Source organism: Chiroxiphia lanceolata, chromosome 9 (genome assembly GCF_009829145.1).
Source record: "Chiroxiphia lanceolata isolate bChiLan1 chromosome 9, bChiLan1.pri, whole genome shotgun sequence".
Taxonomy (NCBI): domain Eukaryota; kingdom Metazoa; phylum Chordata; class Aves; order Passeriformes; family Pipridae; genus Chiroxiphia; species Chiroxiphia lanceolata.
This window is the reverse complement of record NC_045645.1, coordinates 4789435-4806361: the sequence shown is the minus strand read 5'-3', so window position 1 is coordinate 4806361 and position 16927 is coordinate 4789435. Positions and strand designations below refer to the sequence as shown.

Sequence of the window (16927 nt, the reverse complement as noted above, 5' to 3'; positions counted from 1 at the left end):
TCTCCCGGCAGGGGCCCCGGCTCCAGCGCCCGCCCCGCCACCCGCCCGGCATCACTTCAGCGACCCGGCGGAGGTCGAGTCCCTGCGCAAGAACCTGCTCGCTTGGTACGACAGATGCAAGCGGGACCTTCCTTGGAGGGCGCTGGTAAGGGGAGACATCGGGAAGCACTTTGCCTTAAGGGAGCTTTGGTGAAGTGACCATGGTGTCTTTCCCTTTGTGGTGCATCCCTACCTTCATGGAAGCACTCCCAGCTAGTCGTGGCAGTTCCTTGGGGGGTTGTCTGTAGCCAGTCCCTAGGTATGAAGAGTAAAGCAGGGTACACTTCTCGAACACAGCCTCCAACCAGGAGTTCTTTTCTCTGGCATGATTAGTTGTTTTTTAATCCTGTTTTGTTCCTGCCTCTGCGATACCCTGCAGCAGTGAGGTTTTCCATGCATTTGCTTTGTATTTGCTTTAAGCCCACTGGGTGTTTTTGTTAGAGCTCCTGCCTGCTCTGTGCTCAGCCTGGCAGCCAGTGGCTCAGGGGTGACGGGGTGCTGAGGATGCAGCCTCCTTTACAGCAGCATCTGCCTGTGTGGTGCTGGGAACTGTTTGGCCCCTCTGTGGGATTTACATCTGCCTGCAATCACTTCCTGTGTAGAGGGGCTCAGGTCTGGGACAGCTCCTCTCGTGGAATTTTGGACGTCGAAGGTGACTCTGGGACATTTCACCAGGAAGAAGCTGCTTTGGCTGTCACTTGATTAACTTGAACTCAGAACTTGTGAGCGCTTGGGGAAAGTTTTTTGTTTGTTTTTTTTTTTTTTTGCAAATCCCACTGTGGCATTCAAAACACACCACGAGTAGTTTTATTTTACATGCAGGTTCCCTTTGTGTCACACAAGGTCCTGTATCACCTTGTTTCTCACACCATGATCCTCCCCTTTCAGGCAGCGACAGAGCCGGATGCCGACAGACGGGGGTACGCAGGTGAGGAGCGGGGACTGTGCCCAGCACGTGTGGGGTGCCCCTCTGTGTGTGGCGTTGTGAGGGGTGGCTTCAGTTGCCATCCTTGGAACAAGCTGCCTGGAGTGGCCATGAGAGCCACTGATTCACCCTGCAAGGCACTGCAGGGTTGGAGAGCCCACTTTGGGCCTGGGGGAGCTCATGTGGGGTAGCATGTGGGGAAGGTGAGGGGTGGGAAGGGATCCTGTGAGCTGGATGCTCTGCAGTGCTTGTAGCCAGTGCTCACGTGGCCACAGCACAAGGTGTGGGTGGTGCTGGGGCCTCTGCTCTGATGCCTGCCCTGCTCCCTGCAGTGTGGGTGTCCGAGATCATGCTCCAGCAGACACAGGTGGCTACAGTGATCAACTACTACAACCGCTGGATGCAGGTGACTGTTCCTCACAGAGTCCTGTGCCCACAGGCTGCCCCTTTTGGAGAACATGTCCACTGCCTGTGGCAGATCCCCAGCTGCAGAGCACAGCTCTGTTTGTCCCTGACTTGTCCCCTTTCCTCTGTACCACAGAAATGGCCAACACTGCAGGCTCTGGCACAGGCATCCCTGGAGGTGAGTGCTACTGGGATCGGGTGCTCTCCCTGCCCTGTGGCTCTCCATTAACACTGTGCTGTGTCTCTTGGAGCAGGAGGTGAACGAGTTGTGGGCTGGGCTTGGCTACTACTCAAGAGGGAAGCGTCTGCAGGAGGCAGCAAAGAAGGTGCTCTGGAGCTGGGCAGGAGGGCATTTCCAAACCCCTCTGTGGGTGGTGGGTTGGTGCTGGCTCACACCTGCCCTGCCTTGCTGGGGCTGTGAGCTGCTGGCATGAGGCTGCAGAGGGTGGGATCCCGTCTTCCTGTGGGCAAAACGAGTTGCCCGCATGCACCCACCCCAGCTGCTTCCTAGACTTCAGCTCCCTCTCTACCAGGTGGTGTCTGAGCTGGGTGGCCACATGCCCAGGACGGCTGAGGCCCTGCAGAAGCTGCTGCCAGGAGTGGGCCGATACACGGCGGGAGCCATCGCATCCATCTCGTATGGCCAGGTGAGAGCTGGGCATCACTGGACATGTCTTCCCTCTCTGCCACCCAGCCTCATTCCTGGCAGGGTCCTGCTGCTGGGGTCTCACAAACCAGGGGCTCCTCCTCAGGGCTGTGCTTGGCTCTTGCTCTTCCCTCACTTTGGGGTGCATCTCACCTGCTGCCCAAGCTTGGCCTATGGGTTGGCCTCTTGTGTGTCCCTCTCCATCCTGGGAGCACCCCAGCTCCCTGCCTTGCCTGGAGCACATCCCAGCATGGTAACCCCAGTTCCTGGTCCCAGGCTACTGGTGTTGTGGATGGGAATGTGATCCGTGTGCTGTGCCGCCTGCGATGCATCGGTGCCGACTCCAGCAGCCCGGCCGTCATCGACCGGCTCTGGTAAGGGGAATGCTCTGTCCCTGTTTGGAGCTGTGGTGATCATGGCCAAGCACAGGACTACTCAGGAGCCATGGGGAGCTGAGCCTGTGTAGGGAGAGAGGCGTGGGGTACAGGAGCTGTTGGGAAGGTGGTGCTGCTGGGAGTAGTGGAGAAAGGAGCTGTGTTACCTGTGCCTACATAGGAGCATTGTCCGTGGCAGGCAGGAGGCAGGCAAAGGTCCTGGGATGCTCTCCTTGCAGAGCCCTGTGCCTCTCACTACTGTTTGTCCAGGGACATGGCCAATGCCCTGGTGGACAGGAGCCGCCCCGGGGATTTTAACCAAGCCCTGATGGAGCTGGGGGCGACCGTGTGTGTGCCCAAGGCCCCGCTGTGCGGGGAGTGCCCTGTGAAGCAGCACTGCCGAGCACGGTGCAGGGTAGGTATGCCCCCAAAATGTGGCCCTGAGGGGTTGCCATGCATGGGGACAGGGTGGGCTGGTGGATGAGCCTGTCCCCGCTCCTGTCCCTCCTTGCAGGTGGAGAAGGAGGTGGCCTTTGCCTCGCAGAAGCTGTTTGGAAAACCCGCCCCAGTGCCCGATGTTGAGGACTGTGGTGAGCGCGGGGGGAGATCCCTGTTGTAGCTCCAGGTCTGGGCCCTGCAGCAACTGTTACATTGGTGTTTGCAGGTGTTGGGGACTGTCCCCTGTGCCCCCCAGCCACAGAGCCGTGGGACAGCAGCCTGGGGGTGACCAACTTTCCTCGGAAAGCAGCAAAGAAGCAGCCGCGGGCGATGCGAACGGCCACGTGTGTGCTGGAGCGGAGGGGCTGCCGTGGGGGCCCCGAGTACCTCATCGTGCAGAGACCCAGCTCAGGTGATGGGGCTGGGCAGGAGGGGGATGGAGGCACCACGCAGCCCCTTCCCACCTGCGTGAGGGACAGAGCAGCCTGGGAGAGGCACTGGAGATGCAGTTCCTGCTGGGGTGGGGAAAGGAGGCCCTTGGGGCTATGAGGAGGCTCCGTGTCTCCAGATGTGCCCCTTGCTGTCTCACATTTCTGTCATGCCTCCTCCCCAGGTCTCCTGGCTGGACTCTGGGAGTTCCCAAGTCTCCCACTGGCTCAAGATCTGCAGGAGGAGAAGGAGAGGGAGGTGCTGGCTGATCACCTCCAGGCCTGGATGGGGCAGCCCGTGGCAGCCAAAGGCCTGCGGTTCATTGGAGAGGTGAGCCTGGAGCCGGAGGGATATAGTGTGAGCCCCCTGTGCTCAGCCACAGGGATGCAGCACAGGGGAAAAGGGTCCCACTTCCCCACTGTCACCCTTCCCAAGCTCTGCTCCATTCCTCAGAGCCCTGGCAGACTCGGTGCACTTGTGGGGCAGCTGAGCTGTGCACCCCTCACTGCAGGCCAGCTGCCTGTTTCATGTGTCTTCCCATCCCCTCATAGGTCATCCACATCTTCTCCCACATCCACCAGACGTATGTGGTCTATTTCCTGCCCCTGGATGGGGATGTGACCCTGGACCCTGCCTCCCCATCCCGCTGGGTGACAGAGGAGGAGTTCCATGCCTCGGCTGTGTCCACAGCCATGAAAAAGGTACTGGGGGGCACCTGGGCCTCTCCTCCCTTCCCTCAGTCTTTCTGGGAGAGCCTCTGCCATCCCCTCAGCCTCTGCAGGCTGTCTCAGCTCCAAGACCCAGCTGCTGTTCAGCTCTGGGCTCTCTTGTGCTCCCTTCAGGTGCTGAAAGCGCATGAGAAGCAGCACAGGAAGGAGACCAGCCCTGGCAAGGTGAGCAGCGCTCCAGGGTGCCTGGAGCCCCAGGAGCTGCTCCCTGTTGCTGTGGGACAGCCTCTGGTGTGCCATGCTGAAGCCCCCATGGGGTTTGGGATCAGTCCAAGGAGCATCCTGTGGCAGGGGGACTTGCCTGGCTGGCACTGCCCCAGGATATCCCCAGTACCAGGGGCCCCTTTCTCCAGAGGGGATCCCTGGAGGCCGTGGGGGCCCTTGGGGTTTGATTTAGTTCTACTGCTTGTCTCCTGTAGGGCTCCAAGCGGAAGCGGGGGGCAAAACCACAGGGAGCAGGCAGCACCTGCCCTGGGACACAGCTCTCCCTCCACGCCTTCCTCCGGGCACCGACTGCCCCGTGACAGCACCTTCCACGTGTGAGCCCCCCCGAGACCCACCCTGTGGGGAGTCTTGCCCGTGGCAGGGGATGGTGTGTCCCTGTGCTGCTGCAAGCCCAGTACATGGCACTGTACCAGTCTCCCACTCGTCCTTTCCACTGGCTCCCCTGTGGGAATTGTGCCTGGATGTGGCCACTGCGGTCCTGGATGTGTCCTGGGGCCAGGCCTGCCCTCCCCCCTTGGGTGGAGCCCTCCTGGGGTTATTCAGCCCCTGGCACCATGGACTCACAGCAGCAGGGGTTCCTCTTTGGCAGCGGGAAGGCTGTGGCCACACTGCTCCCACAGCCCTGTCCCCTGCCTGCACTTCATCGGCCAGCCAGTGACTGGGGATGCTGCCATACCCTTCCCCGCCTCCAACAGTCCTTTTTATACACTTGTTTTTACTGAACCTGAACCACAGGCTTTCTAATAATAAATCCTAAGTGTGTGGGGTTTTCTACGTGACTTTCTGTTTCTGTTGCACTGTGCTAAGCTGGGGGTGTCAGGCAGCCTGTGGTGGAATGTGAAGACAGACAGCAGGATCCCTACATTTGGGTTGGAGACAGCAGGGATTTCTTTGTTAGTGCATCCAAGAACCCCTTGGCTGAGCATTAACTGCTGGTGACCCAAACAGGGCACCCAGAGCATTCCTCCTGTGAGGGCAGGCATCAGTCTCTGAGGGCTGTGCTGCTCCTACCCATAGGCTGCTCCTACATAGGCCAAACAACTGTCCCCAGGGGTTTTTGTAGGGTTTTATCCTTTTTTTTCCTGGTTGTTCCTCAATGTTCCTGCTGAGGTTTTCCCTGACTGTGATGCACCCTTGCAAAGGCACAAGCCTGGGGGCTGGCAGGGACTGGGGACAGTCCTGGTGGGGTGCAAGGGGCAATGACCTCAATTTAGGGACTGCAGGGGTGGGGACAGCCTGCCTTGAGGGACAGAAATGGCCCTCTCATCCTCGCCTGGCACTCAGCACATTGTAAATGGGAGGATTAAGAACTCAAAGCAGTACTTGCAAGTTAATTCTTTAATTGAGAGGAGCAAGAGGCCACCACTTGCCCCTCACAGGGGCTGGCCGTGCTCTGGGTGGTAACCATTGGTGAGCAGTCTGCCCAAGGCCCCAGGCTTATCCACTCCCCTCTGGCAGCCCTTCATTCCTCTACAGCTGGGGGTGTTGCTGTGCCAGCACTGCTCTTGGCCCTGCTGCAGGCTCAAGTCTCAATAAATTAAGATGAACTGAGGCAGAAAGTTCTTTGTGTGAGATTGATAAATCTCCAGGGAGGGAGAAAAATCACCCTCCATCCTGGGGGATGCTCAGACCCCTGCTGGACTTGGCCCTGAGGGTCTTGCTCCCACGCTGAGTTGGCTCTGGGTTTACCTGGAGTGCTCCCTTGGTCCCTGCCCACCTGGGCCATGCCACCAGCACCCACTGGGATCTCTACAGTGGTGCAGTGCCCCCAGGGTTGGAGTGGAGAGGATGGGGAGCTGAGGGTGGAGGACTGCAGTGTTGCCACTACTGCTGCTGGTCCATATAGACCTGCACAGCTTTCCACAGTGCCCGTATATTGCCTTCCCCAAAGCCCGGTGCTCCCCGACGGTCAATGAGCTCCAGGAAGAAGGTCTCCTCGGAGAAGATGGGGTGGGTGAAGATCTGCATCAAATACTCCTGAGAAGGGCTCTCTGTGGCATCAGTGCCCAGCCGGCCCTTGTCCCCAGGCACTGTGGTGTCCAGGAGGATGCCAAGCTCTGCCAGCATGTGGGGGTCCTGCCCGGCCCCCCGGATCTCCTCTGCTTTGCCCCCCTGGCTGTAATATGTGGCGGGGGGTGTGAAGAACCGCACACCCTGCTGCTGCAACGCCCTGGTCGTGGCGACGATGTCGGTGGTGCAGAGCCCGACGTGCTGGATCCCGGCCCCACCGTGCTGCTCCAGGAACGTGTCGACTTGGTTGGTGCCGTTCCGCGAGAGGGACTCGGCGAAGACCAGCTTGCAGCCGTGCGCTGGGGTGCCCTGGGCACTCTGCAGCGCGAGGAGCAGCATGCCCATCCCCTGCCCCCCCAGCACGTATCCCTCGGCCGGGCTCTCCTGCGGGTTCAGCAGGAAGCGGTGGAAGCCGAAGCAGCGCTGGTACCAGTCCAGAGCTGCCCGGGTGCCGCCCCGGGGGCAGACATATGTGATGTGGTCAAAGTGGGTGATCTCAATCCCATCCCCTGTGGCTGAGGGGGCTCCATGGATGGGCTGGAAGCCAGGCAGGAAGGGTCCCTGGTAGCGAGATCGGTCCAAAAGGGTATGGCTGATGTTGCCCATGACGGAGCTCACCACCCCATAGGTGACAGAACCGCCATCATCCCTCAGCTCAGTGGGGGGCACCAGCAAGGAGCATCCCTGGCTCTGCAGCCACTGGCAGAGCCCCAGCACGTCGTCCACCTCAAAGCAGACGTTGGAGGCTGTGCCCAAGGCGGGCCGGGGGTCTGTGTCATAGAGGAACTCCTGGGAGGAGGTGCTGGCAGACCCTGGTGCCAGGCGCTCGTTGACGAGGAAGACAGCGGATCCCCGTCGCAGGGCCAGCTGCCGGACCCGCGGCGTCTCCCGCACAGCCACGGGCTGGAAGCGAAAGGTGTTGGCCAGGTGCTGGGCCCAGCCCTGCCTGTAGGGCAGGTGGAGGGAGATGAAGCAGGGGCGGCTCAGCAAGGCTGCCATGGCTGGGCAGGCTGCAGGGAGGATGCAGGGGGTCAGGGGGGGCTTGCTGGCCATGGGAAGAAGCCGTTCCCCCACCTTGCGCAGAGCCCACGTGCATCTGCGTGCACAGATGCACACGTGTGTAAACTTGCACCCTTTAAATGTGTGTATTTAAATAAGTGGTCTCACAAGCCAATTTGCACTGTGTAAGGGCACCCACCTTCTGCAGCAGCTGCAAAGGTCTGCCCAAGGATGCTGAGACATCCCACCCCTTCACTCTGCTGCCCTGCCCTGTGCCTGGGGTGCCTGAGGAGAAAACCCCTGAGCCCTGGCTGCAGCCCAGTGGGCCCCCTCTGGAGCCACGTGTCCCTTGGGAGTGCCAGAGGGAGGTCAGCAAGGAATCCCAGTGTGGGAGGCGTGCTGTATGTGTAAGCAAGATTATGGGGACAAGGGTTGTGGGGGAGAATGTCCTGTACCAGGAACATGGAGGTTGGACTGGTAAACATGGAGCAACACACTAGTTACAGCCAAAAGGCTTCCGTGCTGTCCCAGTGTTTGCCAAGGTTGTCCCACGAATGTGGGGGTTACAGGCTGATGTGCCCTTTCTCTCCCCAACACGAACAGTGTGGAGCTACCATGCTTCCTGCAGCAGGCTGGGGACAATGACCTTGCCCTATTGAGGCAGAGGAGGGACACTTCAGGAGAAGTGGCCTCCCTCCCCACCCAGCCACATGCCTGCGACGCTGAAGGAGGCAAAAAGATCCGTCCAAAAAATCAATCGGCATACCCTCTCCAGAGCATCCCACTGAGGTTCCCTGACCCCATGGCACGCACCAGTCACCCCGGCCAGAGCGCACAGGAGTGCAGGGGGCTGGGGGGCCACACACACCCCTGCTGAAATATTCCCTCCCACCTGCCTCTGGAAGGGGCTGTGCACACCGAGCCCTCCCTGCTCCCAGCGCACAGGGCTGAGTGCCCCTGAGACCCGCCGGGCTCCCCGTCCACGCAGGGAGGCAGGACCGTGCCGCGGCCCCGCCGAGCACATGGGCAGGGGACGGCGCTCCTTCCCTCCAGCCCTCCTTCCCGCTGCGCCCTGCGGGATCAGCACGATTCCCGCTCCGCTCCCGCCGCCCCCGCTCCCGGCCGCCCGGCCCGTCCCTCCCCCCTGTCCGCGGGGACCCCGCTCGCCCCCGGGCCGCGGCTCACCGGGGTCAAGGCTGCGGGCGAAGGGGATGCCGGGCAGGGCCGGCCCCGGGGGCGGTTCGATCGCTCCTCCCCGGCATGCCCCGGGCACGGCGGGACGGGCCCAGCCGCGGGGGTGGCGGTGCCACTGCGGGAGCTCTGGGGAGTTGTCCCGGCGGGGGGAATCGGCGGCTCCCGTCCTGGGCAGGGAACCCCTGGCCACGGTGAACGCCGCAGGCTGCGGGTGCCGCAGTTCCTATCGACCCGTGCGGGGCGGGCGGTGCTTGTAGGGCGAAAAGATGCCCAGGTTTACGAGCGCGGGCACCGCGGCTCGGGGTGAGCCAAGGGAGGAGGGAACCGGCTGCCAAGTGGAAGCTTGGGGGTCCCTGGGATACAGCTCGTGTCTGTGTTGGGTCATTCCGTGCCAGCCCGAATCCAACCCGAATACGTAGTGCCCGCGCTCAGTGTTGGGCGCTTCACGGTGCCCGGGATGCCCGGTGGGGCTTAGGGAAGCAGCAGGTAGGTGGGTGGGGGTCAGAGCTCTGCAGAAGGCCCGGTGTCAGGCATGAGATGGGGCTGCTCCAGGCTGACCCCATGCAGCTCCGCCTGCTCCCCGATCCCAACCCATGGCTCCACGCCCTTGCAGACACCCCTGAGCCACTCCACCCCCCCAGCAGCGATCCTCTCTCTCCCTGCTACTCGTGGCTGTTTTCCGACGAATCCCCACTCTTTATGTGTCTGGGATCATGTTCTGCCCCCACTCTGACTGTGGCTGCTGCCCTTCCCTGCCTTATCATGTTTTTGTACAGAGCCCAGGTACAATAAACTGCTCAAATATTTGCAGAGATGTCCGTGTGCTGCCAGAGTGGTGAGCTCCTCTTGTTTGGTTGGGGGGTGGAATCCAGTGTTGCTGTGATTTCCCAAGGGAGCACCGGCTCCTCACACGACCACAGCCCCACGGGTGTGGGGCCGGACAGGAGGCATGGGATCGGACACTGGGGGATGGCTGTGGGGCCACACAACAGAACAGGGTGACACTGTGCAGAGCAGGGAGCTGCAGCACCGCGGGGTGTGAGGCCCATCTCTTTGGCTGCAGGGTGGCAGAGGCAGGGTGGCAGAGGCAGGGTGGCAGGGTGGCTCCCCTCGGACCTTGTGCATGGATGGTACTGTTCGATGTTACCCCACAGTCCTGCAGCCCTTCGGTGCAAGCAGTGCCCTTGGCAGTGCCCCCAGCCCTCCTGTGCCTATGGGGTGATTTCGAGTGGCTGTGCCTGTGTTTTCCCTTCAGCACAGTCACCCTCTGTGCCAGCCTGGCACCAGGCACCGCTTTGCCCCAGCGTGGCACGGGCTGGGCTGTGGCAGCAGGACCCCGAAGCCACATGGCACCGAGGGGGACAGTGCCTGCCTTGTTGCCATCCCCTCGAGGCAGGCGGTGGTGGCCAGGGAGCAGTCCCTGTTCCAGCCAGGCTCTTCTCCTCCCTCCTGGGCGGGGAGAGTGGACAGGAGATAAAAGGGAGACCAAGGCTGGCTGGAAGTTGCTGAAAGCTGCTGGGACTGGGAGCGAGGGAGGACGGCAGCGAGGAGAAGTGCGGTATTGAGGACTCGTTCTCGCGGGGGAGAGGGCTGGGGATTGAGAGCACATCCATCCTGGCCAGACCCTGCAGCTCCCTGCTCCTTCCCCAGATCATCCCCCCCGTCCTATATCCTCCCCCTGCCCATTAAACCTGCTGGATGCTGGAGGGACGGGGCATATCTTGGGGTGGGAATGGTTAGGGGGTTGTGAGAGGAAGGGAATTCAGGCAGATATTCAGAGGCAAGGGCTTTAAAGGCTCTGTGTACCCCCAAAATGCTTCATGGGGCATAAAGGATTCTCAAGGTGACCTGAAGGTGAAACCATTCCTGTCCCAGCGACTCCTCACTGGTAGCCGAGATGATGAGGGCTGCATCCCTGCTCCCCTCTGGGACAAAGACAGACCTCTGCCTGGGGCTGGGTTTTTTTTATGGCATTAGGGAGGTGGACAAGGCCCATGGGAGGAGCAGCATCTTCATCTCCTATTGTGTGGAGGGGTGTCTCACTGCTGGGGAGAACAAGGTGCTGTGGCAGTGGGTGCCCACAAAAGACGCAGCAAAGCTGCTGGGCTGGTTGGGAGCTGGACACCCCAATCCCCTACTTCATCTCCCTCTCCTTGCCCCCCCTGAGCAGGGTTTCTTGGCTCCCAGTGCTATGCTGGGAGCAGTCCAACACTGCCCACCAGTCCTTGTCTGCCCGGCGGGAGGTGCAGGGAGGTAGTTTGGGGTTGCAGTGGATCTGGGAGGAGAATAACACCCCGTGTCCTCCTGCCAGCGCCCAGGGTCCGGGATGGGGCTGTTGGTGCTGGCCCTGGCCACCTGGCTGGGGCTGGCCTCAGCCTCTGAGGAGGTGGCCAACAGCAGCCGGATCTGCCAGGAGGCACCGGCATGGAGCATCAATGGCTCGAGCCCCATGGAGGGGGCGGCAGGGCAGGTGACCGTGGTGGCTCTGCTGAAGGCCAGCTGACACTTCTGCCTGACGCAGGCCCAGAGGTGAGCCCTGCTCCCCCGCCCCAAACCAAGCTCCACCATCTCGGGGGGGTCTCAGCAGCCCCCTGCCCCGGCACCCCTTCCCAGCACCTCCTTCCCACAGCCTTGGGGGCCTGCGGGAGCGGCTGGCCCGGCAGGGCATGGTCGGCATCCGCTACATGATCGTCAACGAGAAGGCGCCGCTGTCCCGTGCCATGTTGGGGGAGCTGCAGCGCCACGCCCCGCCGGGAGTCCCCGTCCTCCAGCCGGAGCCGGAGGACCCCGACGTCTGGCAGGTCCTGGGGGGCGACAAGGACGACTTCCTTGTCTATGACCGGTGAGTGGCCCCCGACTCGCCTGAGGCTTTCCTGGGGGTTACAGAGCTCTTGGTGGGCTTCCAAAATCTACCCCCATGGCTGGGCTGGGGGAACCCCAAAACCCCGTCTCGAGCCAGGCCGTGGCTTCTCCTCTCAGGTGCGGCCGCCTGGCTTTCCACATCCAGCTGCCCTTCAGCTTCCTCTACTTCCCCTACGTGGAGTCGGCCATCCGCTTCACCCACAGCAAGGACTTCTGCGGCAACTGCTCCCTCTACCCCAACGCTACACAGGAGGTAAGAGCAGGGATGCTCACTGTAGCTGGGATTCCTTCTCTCCTCTGGCATTGCACACCACGAGAAACAATGTTATCTCCATGTTGGGGACAGGCTCCGGGGTTGGCAGCTGCCCTTGGCAGTGTTTTAGAGGGAAGGTGATGAAAGGTCTGGAATAAGGGCACTTAAATAGGTCAGAGCTTTCAGACTGAGAAAGAATGGACTAAAGGGGTCATAGCCCAGGTCTGGGAAAGCTAACTAGGACTCTTCTCATATAAGAAAGGGGCAGGCAGTGCATGCAGAAGTGGCAAGCTCAGAGCAAAGAAAAGGACACAGCTCTGAGCTCAGCAGGCGATTAGTCACTTCCTAGGAGAAAAATCCATCCAGAAATATTAAATGCAAAGTCCCTTTTCTCTGGACCACTGACGGCTTGAGCCAAGGGATTCAGGTACAGAGGCTTGTGCTCTGTGTGCTCCAGCCTCTCCTGTCCTCTCTGTGTCTTGGGCCAGAGAGCCTTTGCTCTGACCCACAGCTTTCTGTATGACACATGCTGCTCTGCCTTCCTCCCAGCTCACAGCCGTGCTCCCAGGCTTTCTGCAGGGCTCTGTGGGCATTCACATTCCACACCAGTCCTTGTGTTACTTTCCTCAGGCTAACAGTACCACGGAGGTCCCTGCAACCCCGAGCCCACTTCCCGAACACGAAGGGAAGGACTCAGGGACCCCCATCCACCAGCACAAGCCCGTCCATCCTCATCGCCACCATGAGGTCAGCAACGAGAGAGCCACAAACCCAAGTGGGGACCACGAACCTGCTGCCCATCCTCACCACCACCATAGAGACCATGATCATCTCCATCACCAGGGGAAGAAGCAGAAGGAGGGGAATGAGCACTAAGCCAGGCTGGGCAGCCTTGCAGAACCCAGTAGTGTGCAGAACACCCCAGCTCACTTCACAGAGGCATGGAAGGACTTGCTTTGGGCTGCTGGTCACCAGCAGCACTGGTACAACTCCCTCCAGCATCCCTCATGTGGGTCACACTCCCACACTGGGGTAGGGATGGAAATCTCCCTCAGACCCTGCTCAGTGCTGCATTTTCCACCCCAGGGCTCAGTTCTGAGCCTTCCTCTGCTGCTGTCTGCCTTTCCATGCTCAATGAAGCCCGCTGTGCAAACCAGGAGGTCCCTGGTCACTGCTGGCTGACACTGCATGGAGCAGCAGGGCAGGGATGGAGGGGCCAGAGCTGGGATGGAAGCAGCACTGCCAGCACCCTCTGCCCATCCCAACACTTCTGGGGCACCCCTGGGTGTCCTGGCCAGGGAGCGAGCGGAGGGACAGCGTGTACCCTGCAGGACATGGTCCCAGGGGTGCACGAGAAGTGGTGGGATGTCGCAGCTCCCCATGGTCCAAACCCCGTGCCCCCATAGCTGTCACATCCTGGGGACCCTCAGACCGTGCACACGGGTATGTGCAGTGGTGGTGGGTGGCCGCAAGATGGTGGCCTTGTCCCCTCTTGGAGACCCAGGGGCCGTATGGAAGGGCCCACAGCCCTGGGAGGATGGGGTGAGGATCCTGGGGTCTCTCCTGGGGGGAAGCGAGGTGGGAGGGTGATGCGGATATCCAGAGTACAAATAAAACCTCTGTGAAGTGACCGCTGCTCAGTCTGGCCTCTGGTGGGCCCAGGGAGGGTGGGGGTCTTGCTCAGTGCTGATCTGTGCTCTGGGCACAGGGAGGGACACAGGCCTGAATGGAGACCCCGTGATGCAGCAGCCGGTGGTGATTTGCATCCCCTGGGCAGGGGTTGGTTGGAGGTAAAGGGGTTGAAGACTGAAGAGACCCCATCTCTTCAAACCTGGTTTCCTCCTGCCAGGATGGGAGCACAGGGCATCAGTGCTGTGCAGCCAGGAGGATGTTTGGCTCGGCACCTCCATCTCTGCCTCGTAGGTGTGGTGTTGGGGTGCCTGCCCCAGGCTGCTGTTTGTTCCCACATGCAGTCCAAAGTCATTGTGGGCATCTTGTCCCCAGTGCCCAGACTGGTCCCCACTATGAGCATGAGCACACCGTGGGGCTCCCCAGCCCTCAGGAAGTTGAGTGCTGTGTCCCTGACAGGCAGTCACACCTGCCTGCACCGTGGGCCACCCCCAGGCCTGGATCTGCCCTTTACTCCAGCTCCATCCATCATCCCACACAGCCCCACTCAACACCTTCCCTGAGCTGCCCACCTCCTTTCCAGGCCCCACAGCCTGAGTGGGGAGCAAAGAGATGTTTTTCTGCTCAGCGTTATGAGGTGCCATGTGTGGTGTGTGTCCTACTGCTGATGCTCTAAGCTGGATTTCTGCACCCCTCCAGCCTGCCTCTGCTGGAGAATGCTCTGCCCAGCGACCGGGACAAGAACCAGGGTGAAGAGAAGCTGTTCTTCATGGGGATGAGGCCAATGAGAACAGAAGGGTCTTTCTCACTGGTCTGAGGGAGCCAGCCAAGCTCTCCCATGGACTACTGACTGAGACTCTGCTCTCCCTCCTCCATCCCTCCTCCCCCTTCCTCCTCTACCTGCTTCCAGTAGCCTGCAAGGGCACCTCTGTCTGCTGCTCCTGCCATCAATATTGAGGTTATCTTTTTCTTCTGGCAGCTGCTGTAATTGAAACAAAGCAGGCCGGGCCTCACGGGCTCCGCTCCTCTCGCTCATTTTGCCGGTGCTGCTGAGACAACTAATTCATCTTATCAATGCGTGGTTGGCCTCTTTTCCACCAGATCCAGGCAGAGCCCTCTCCCCACCGAGGCTGGTACGATTAGGCTGTGTCCCTGTGTGTGTGCTGCTGGATGCTGCTCTGTCCAGGCTCTGGTGCTTGTTTTGCCTCAGCTGGGTGCTGGCCACCAGCAGGAGATGCCAGAGGAGCCAGTCAGGGGGAAGAGGCGCAGACTGGCAGGATGCTGATGGCTTTATCTCTTTGTTTTGCCTTCTGATGTTTCATCAGCACTTCACCTGTGTTAAATTCCCCATCCTTTCCTTGCTTGGCTCCTAAAGGTGTCCCTGGCAAAGAGGTGAAGGGTGATGAGAGGGGCATACAAGGATTTGCATTCCCTTGCTGAGGGATCCCATCTGGTGCTGGGTGTGTAGTCCAGTGCAACTGCTACCATTTGATTACTTCCCAGTAGGCGAATTTCCAGCCCTGAAGGCCTGGCTTGGCATTTTGCTTTGGGTAGAGAAATTGAGGTATGGAAAAGAGCTGTGACACTGTTTGGGTGAAGTCCTGCATGACTGTGTAATGGCAAGGGTTTAGGGTGAAGATGATGCTACTCCATATATTATTGTCCAAAGGCCTGAAGGGTTTGGGCTTGCTTGGGACCCCTGTGACATTACTCACCCCTGAAAGACACCAGAGACCTGGAGCTCTGCAAATTCTGTGTGTGTCTGCAGTCCTGCGATGTTGTGGGAGAGCTTTGCTGCTGGTGGGGTGGAGGAGAGGTGTTTTGGGGAAGGTAACAGGCTCTCTACATCACCGGTGTCTTGGAGAGTGATGGTAGCAGTCATAGAGCCCCAAGGAATCCTCACCTTTCAGGGGGGCTGGCTCAGCTGGGGGGGTCCAGGGCCAGAAACTAGGGCTGACTTCAGGTCCTGGTGCTGCTTGGCACCCTGGTGTCTGTGGCTGTGCCACCACCCTGGAGGAGGGTGCACTGTGGTACCCTGGTACCTGTGGCTGTGCCACCACTCTAGAGGAGGAGAGATGCCAGTTTCACATTACATGAAGCCTTGGCCCTGTATGCTGCTCCTACTGAGGGCCAGGCAGATCCTCTTGGGAGAGGGGGAACAGCCAGTCCTAATGTCAACAGAGGCCTCTTGTGCAGCGATGCTGTGTCAAGAAGAGGAATGGGTCCCTCCTCCTCCGCCCATTCATCTGGCAGCCGGGGCTGGCGTGCTGCCAAGCCAGGCTGCTTTGGAAACATTTCATTGAGGAGGCAGCTGAGCCTAGGAAAACAGAATGAAAATATACAGAGGGATCACTGTTGTTAGGCAAAATAAATGCGGGCGGCTGCATTTCTGTCTCCCAAGTCCAGCCCAGCCGGGCCCCTCTGGCTTCCATGGGGTTGGGGTGACTGTTGCTGCCTGGGGATGGCAGCCACCTATCTCCATTGCGGGTTAGGAGCTGGGGAATGAGGGATGGAGAGACCATTGGTGGCTTTGGCCAACTTGCTGCTGACCCTGGTGAAGAGGCCCAGAATTGGTGTAGCGTTGCCCGAGGAGATGGGACAGAGCAGAGAAACAGCAGCAGAGGTGAACCAGCAGCAGTGACTCTTGTTCCCTACGTGGTCTCAGGTGTGGGAGGTTGATGAAGATGGGGCTGCAGAAGTATGTCAGATTTTGGCCTCATTCATTCCCATCTCCCTCTTCGTGGAACCAGGCTGGGCATGAGGCCCCCAGCAGGATAGACCCCAGTCCCTGGGTTTTCAAAGCCCATTTGCTTGGCATGCCCCATTGTTTGTCTGCTGGCAGAGAGAGAGCAGGGTCACCCCAAAGCAGTCCCCAGAGACAGAGGTGGACACACCTCTCTGACTTCTGAGCAAAGCTACATTCAACAGGTTTGCCTCTCCTGCTGTTTCCCCTATAACCTCTATCTTTACTCCAGAGGTCTTTAAGTCCATGGCCATGACCTACAAGAGACCTATCCCAGCTCTTTCTCTCCATCCTGGTGCGTCCAGAGTGGTTTGGGGGAGGCAGAGGTGGAGCCCCAGCCCCATGGGATACCAAAGCTCTCATTCCTGCACGGCTGCTCTCTGTGCCACCATGGCACAGCTTTTTGTGGCTTCACCTCCTCTCTTTGTCCACCCAGCACAGTCTGCTTTTGTTATTTATGATTTAGATCAGGGGGTTGAAAGGAGCCCAGTGTGAGTAGATCAAACCCAACATACACTTTGGGAGAGACACATCTCACCAGCACATGTATTTGAGCCCATCTCACCATACATGGATTTGCACCAGACAGCAGGTGCCCAAGGCTGAGACTGGATTCTGTGCAGGTCCTTGTGTTCACAGGAGCTTTGCTAAAACTCATGCTCCCCTCTCTTACCCTCCTGCCGGGGAAGCAGCTAGCAAGATGCTCCTTTTTTGCCGAGGGGAGATTTGCCCTGTCTCTTTCCATCTGCCTCTCCTCCAGACAAGTTGGGTGTGATACTTGGCTCCCAAATCCTGCTGCTGAGAGCAGCCTGGGATGATGGCAGATGCCTTGTGTGCCCAGATCCAGTGGCACAGCCACAGGCAGGTCTGCCCACTCCAGCTCCATGGAGCCTCTCTTGGCTGGGCCAGCAGTCGTTGCCTAAGTTCCAACACTCCCCTGTTCCACTGTTAATTACCCTCCATCGCTAGGATTTTGTAGCTTCTCCTTGAGTCTGAGTTTGTCCAGCTTTCATCCTTTTCTGTGTTGT

The 16927-nt window shown here is 59.8% G+C and overlaps 3 protein-coding genes across 5 annotated transcripts; 2 read left to right on the top strand and 1 right to left on the bottom strand.

Moving 5' to 3' along the window:
• The first annotated feature begins 74 nt into the window (after positions 1 to 74).
• MUTYH (mutY DNA glycosylase) lies at positions 75 to 4971 on the top strand. Its single transcript, XM_032696980.1, has 14 exons — positions 75 to 145; positions 928 to 967; positions 1297 to 1370; positions 1506 to 1547; positions 1624 to 1695; positions 1903 to 2016; positions 2292 to 2389; positions 2660 to 2804; positions 2904 to 2976; positions 3054 to 3239; positions 3441 to 3586; positions 3808 to 3957; positions 4099 to 4149; positions 4404 to 4971. Exons 3-14 carry the CDS (start codon positions 1314 to 1316, stop codon positions 4506 to 4508), a joined length of 1239 nt encoding a protein of 412 aa, XP_032552871.1. The 5' UTR covers positions 75 to 145; positions 928 to 967; positions 1297 to 1313; the 3' UTR covers positions 4509 to 4971.
• Positions 4972 to 5537: 566 nt separating this feature from the next.
• Positions 5538 to 8474, bottom strand: HPDL (4-hydroxyphenylpyruvate dioxygenase like). Of its 2 annotated transcripts, none has more exons than XM_032696981.1 (2): positions 8404 to 8474; positions 5538 to 7229 (listed from the first exon to the last, which is right to left on the bottom strand). In XM_032696981.1, the coding sequence occupies exon 2, from the start codon at positions 7216 to 7218 to the stop codon at positions 6034 to 6036; it is 1185 nt and encodes a 394-aa protein (XP_032552872.1). In that variant the 5' UTR covers positions 7219 to 7229; positions 8404 to 8474; the 3' UTR covers positions 5538 to 6033. The 2 variants fall into 2 exon arrangements, with proteins under 2 accessions (XP_032552872.1, XP_032552873.1); XM_032696982.1 differs by lacking the exon at positions 8404 to 8474 and adding an exon at positions 7985 to 8025.
• Positions 8475 to 9857: 1383 nt separating this feature from the next.
• On the top strand, positions 9858 to 13158 carry LOC116791248 (selenoprotein Pb-like). 2 transcript variants are annotated; one of them, XM_032697058.1, is made up of 5 exons: positions 9858 to 9965; positions 10724 to 10941; positions 11042 to 11254; positions 11392 to 11527; positions 12158 to 13158. In XM_032697058.1, exons 2-5 carry the CDS (start codon positions 10739 to 10741, stop codon positions 12401 to 12403), a joined length of 798 nt encoding a protein of 265 aa, XP_032552949.1. In that variant the 5' UTR covers positions 9858 to 9965; positions 10724 to 10738; the 3' UTR covers positions 12404 to 13158. The 2 variants fall into 2 exon arrangements, with proteins under 2 accessions (XP_032552949.1, XP_032552948.1); XM_032697057.1 differs by having other exon boundaries at positions 9864 to 9970.
• The last annotated feature ends 3769 nt before the right edge of the window (positions 13159 to 16927 follow it).

Coding starts and splice junctions, on each gene's coding strand:
- HPDL (XM_032696981.1), bottom strand. CDS start 7,218: ATGGCAGCCTTGCTGAGCCGCCCCTGCTTCATCTCCCTCCACCTGCCC.
- MUTYH (XM_032696980.1), top strand. CDS start 1,314: ATGCTCCAGCAGACACAGGTGGCTACAGTGATCAACTACTACAACCGC. Junction 3,587..3,807: donor GCCTGCGGTTCATTGGAGAG/GTGAGCCTGGAG, acceptor ATCCCCTCATAG/GTCATCCACATCTTCTCCCA. Junction 4,150..4,403: donor AGGAGACCAGCCCTGGCAAG/GTGAGCAGCGCT, acceptor TGTCTCCTGTAG/GGCTCCAAGCGGAAGCGGGG.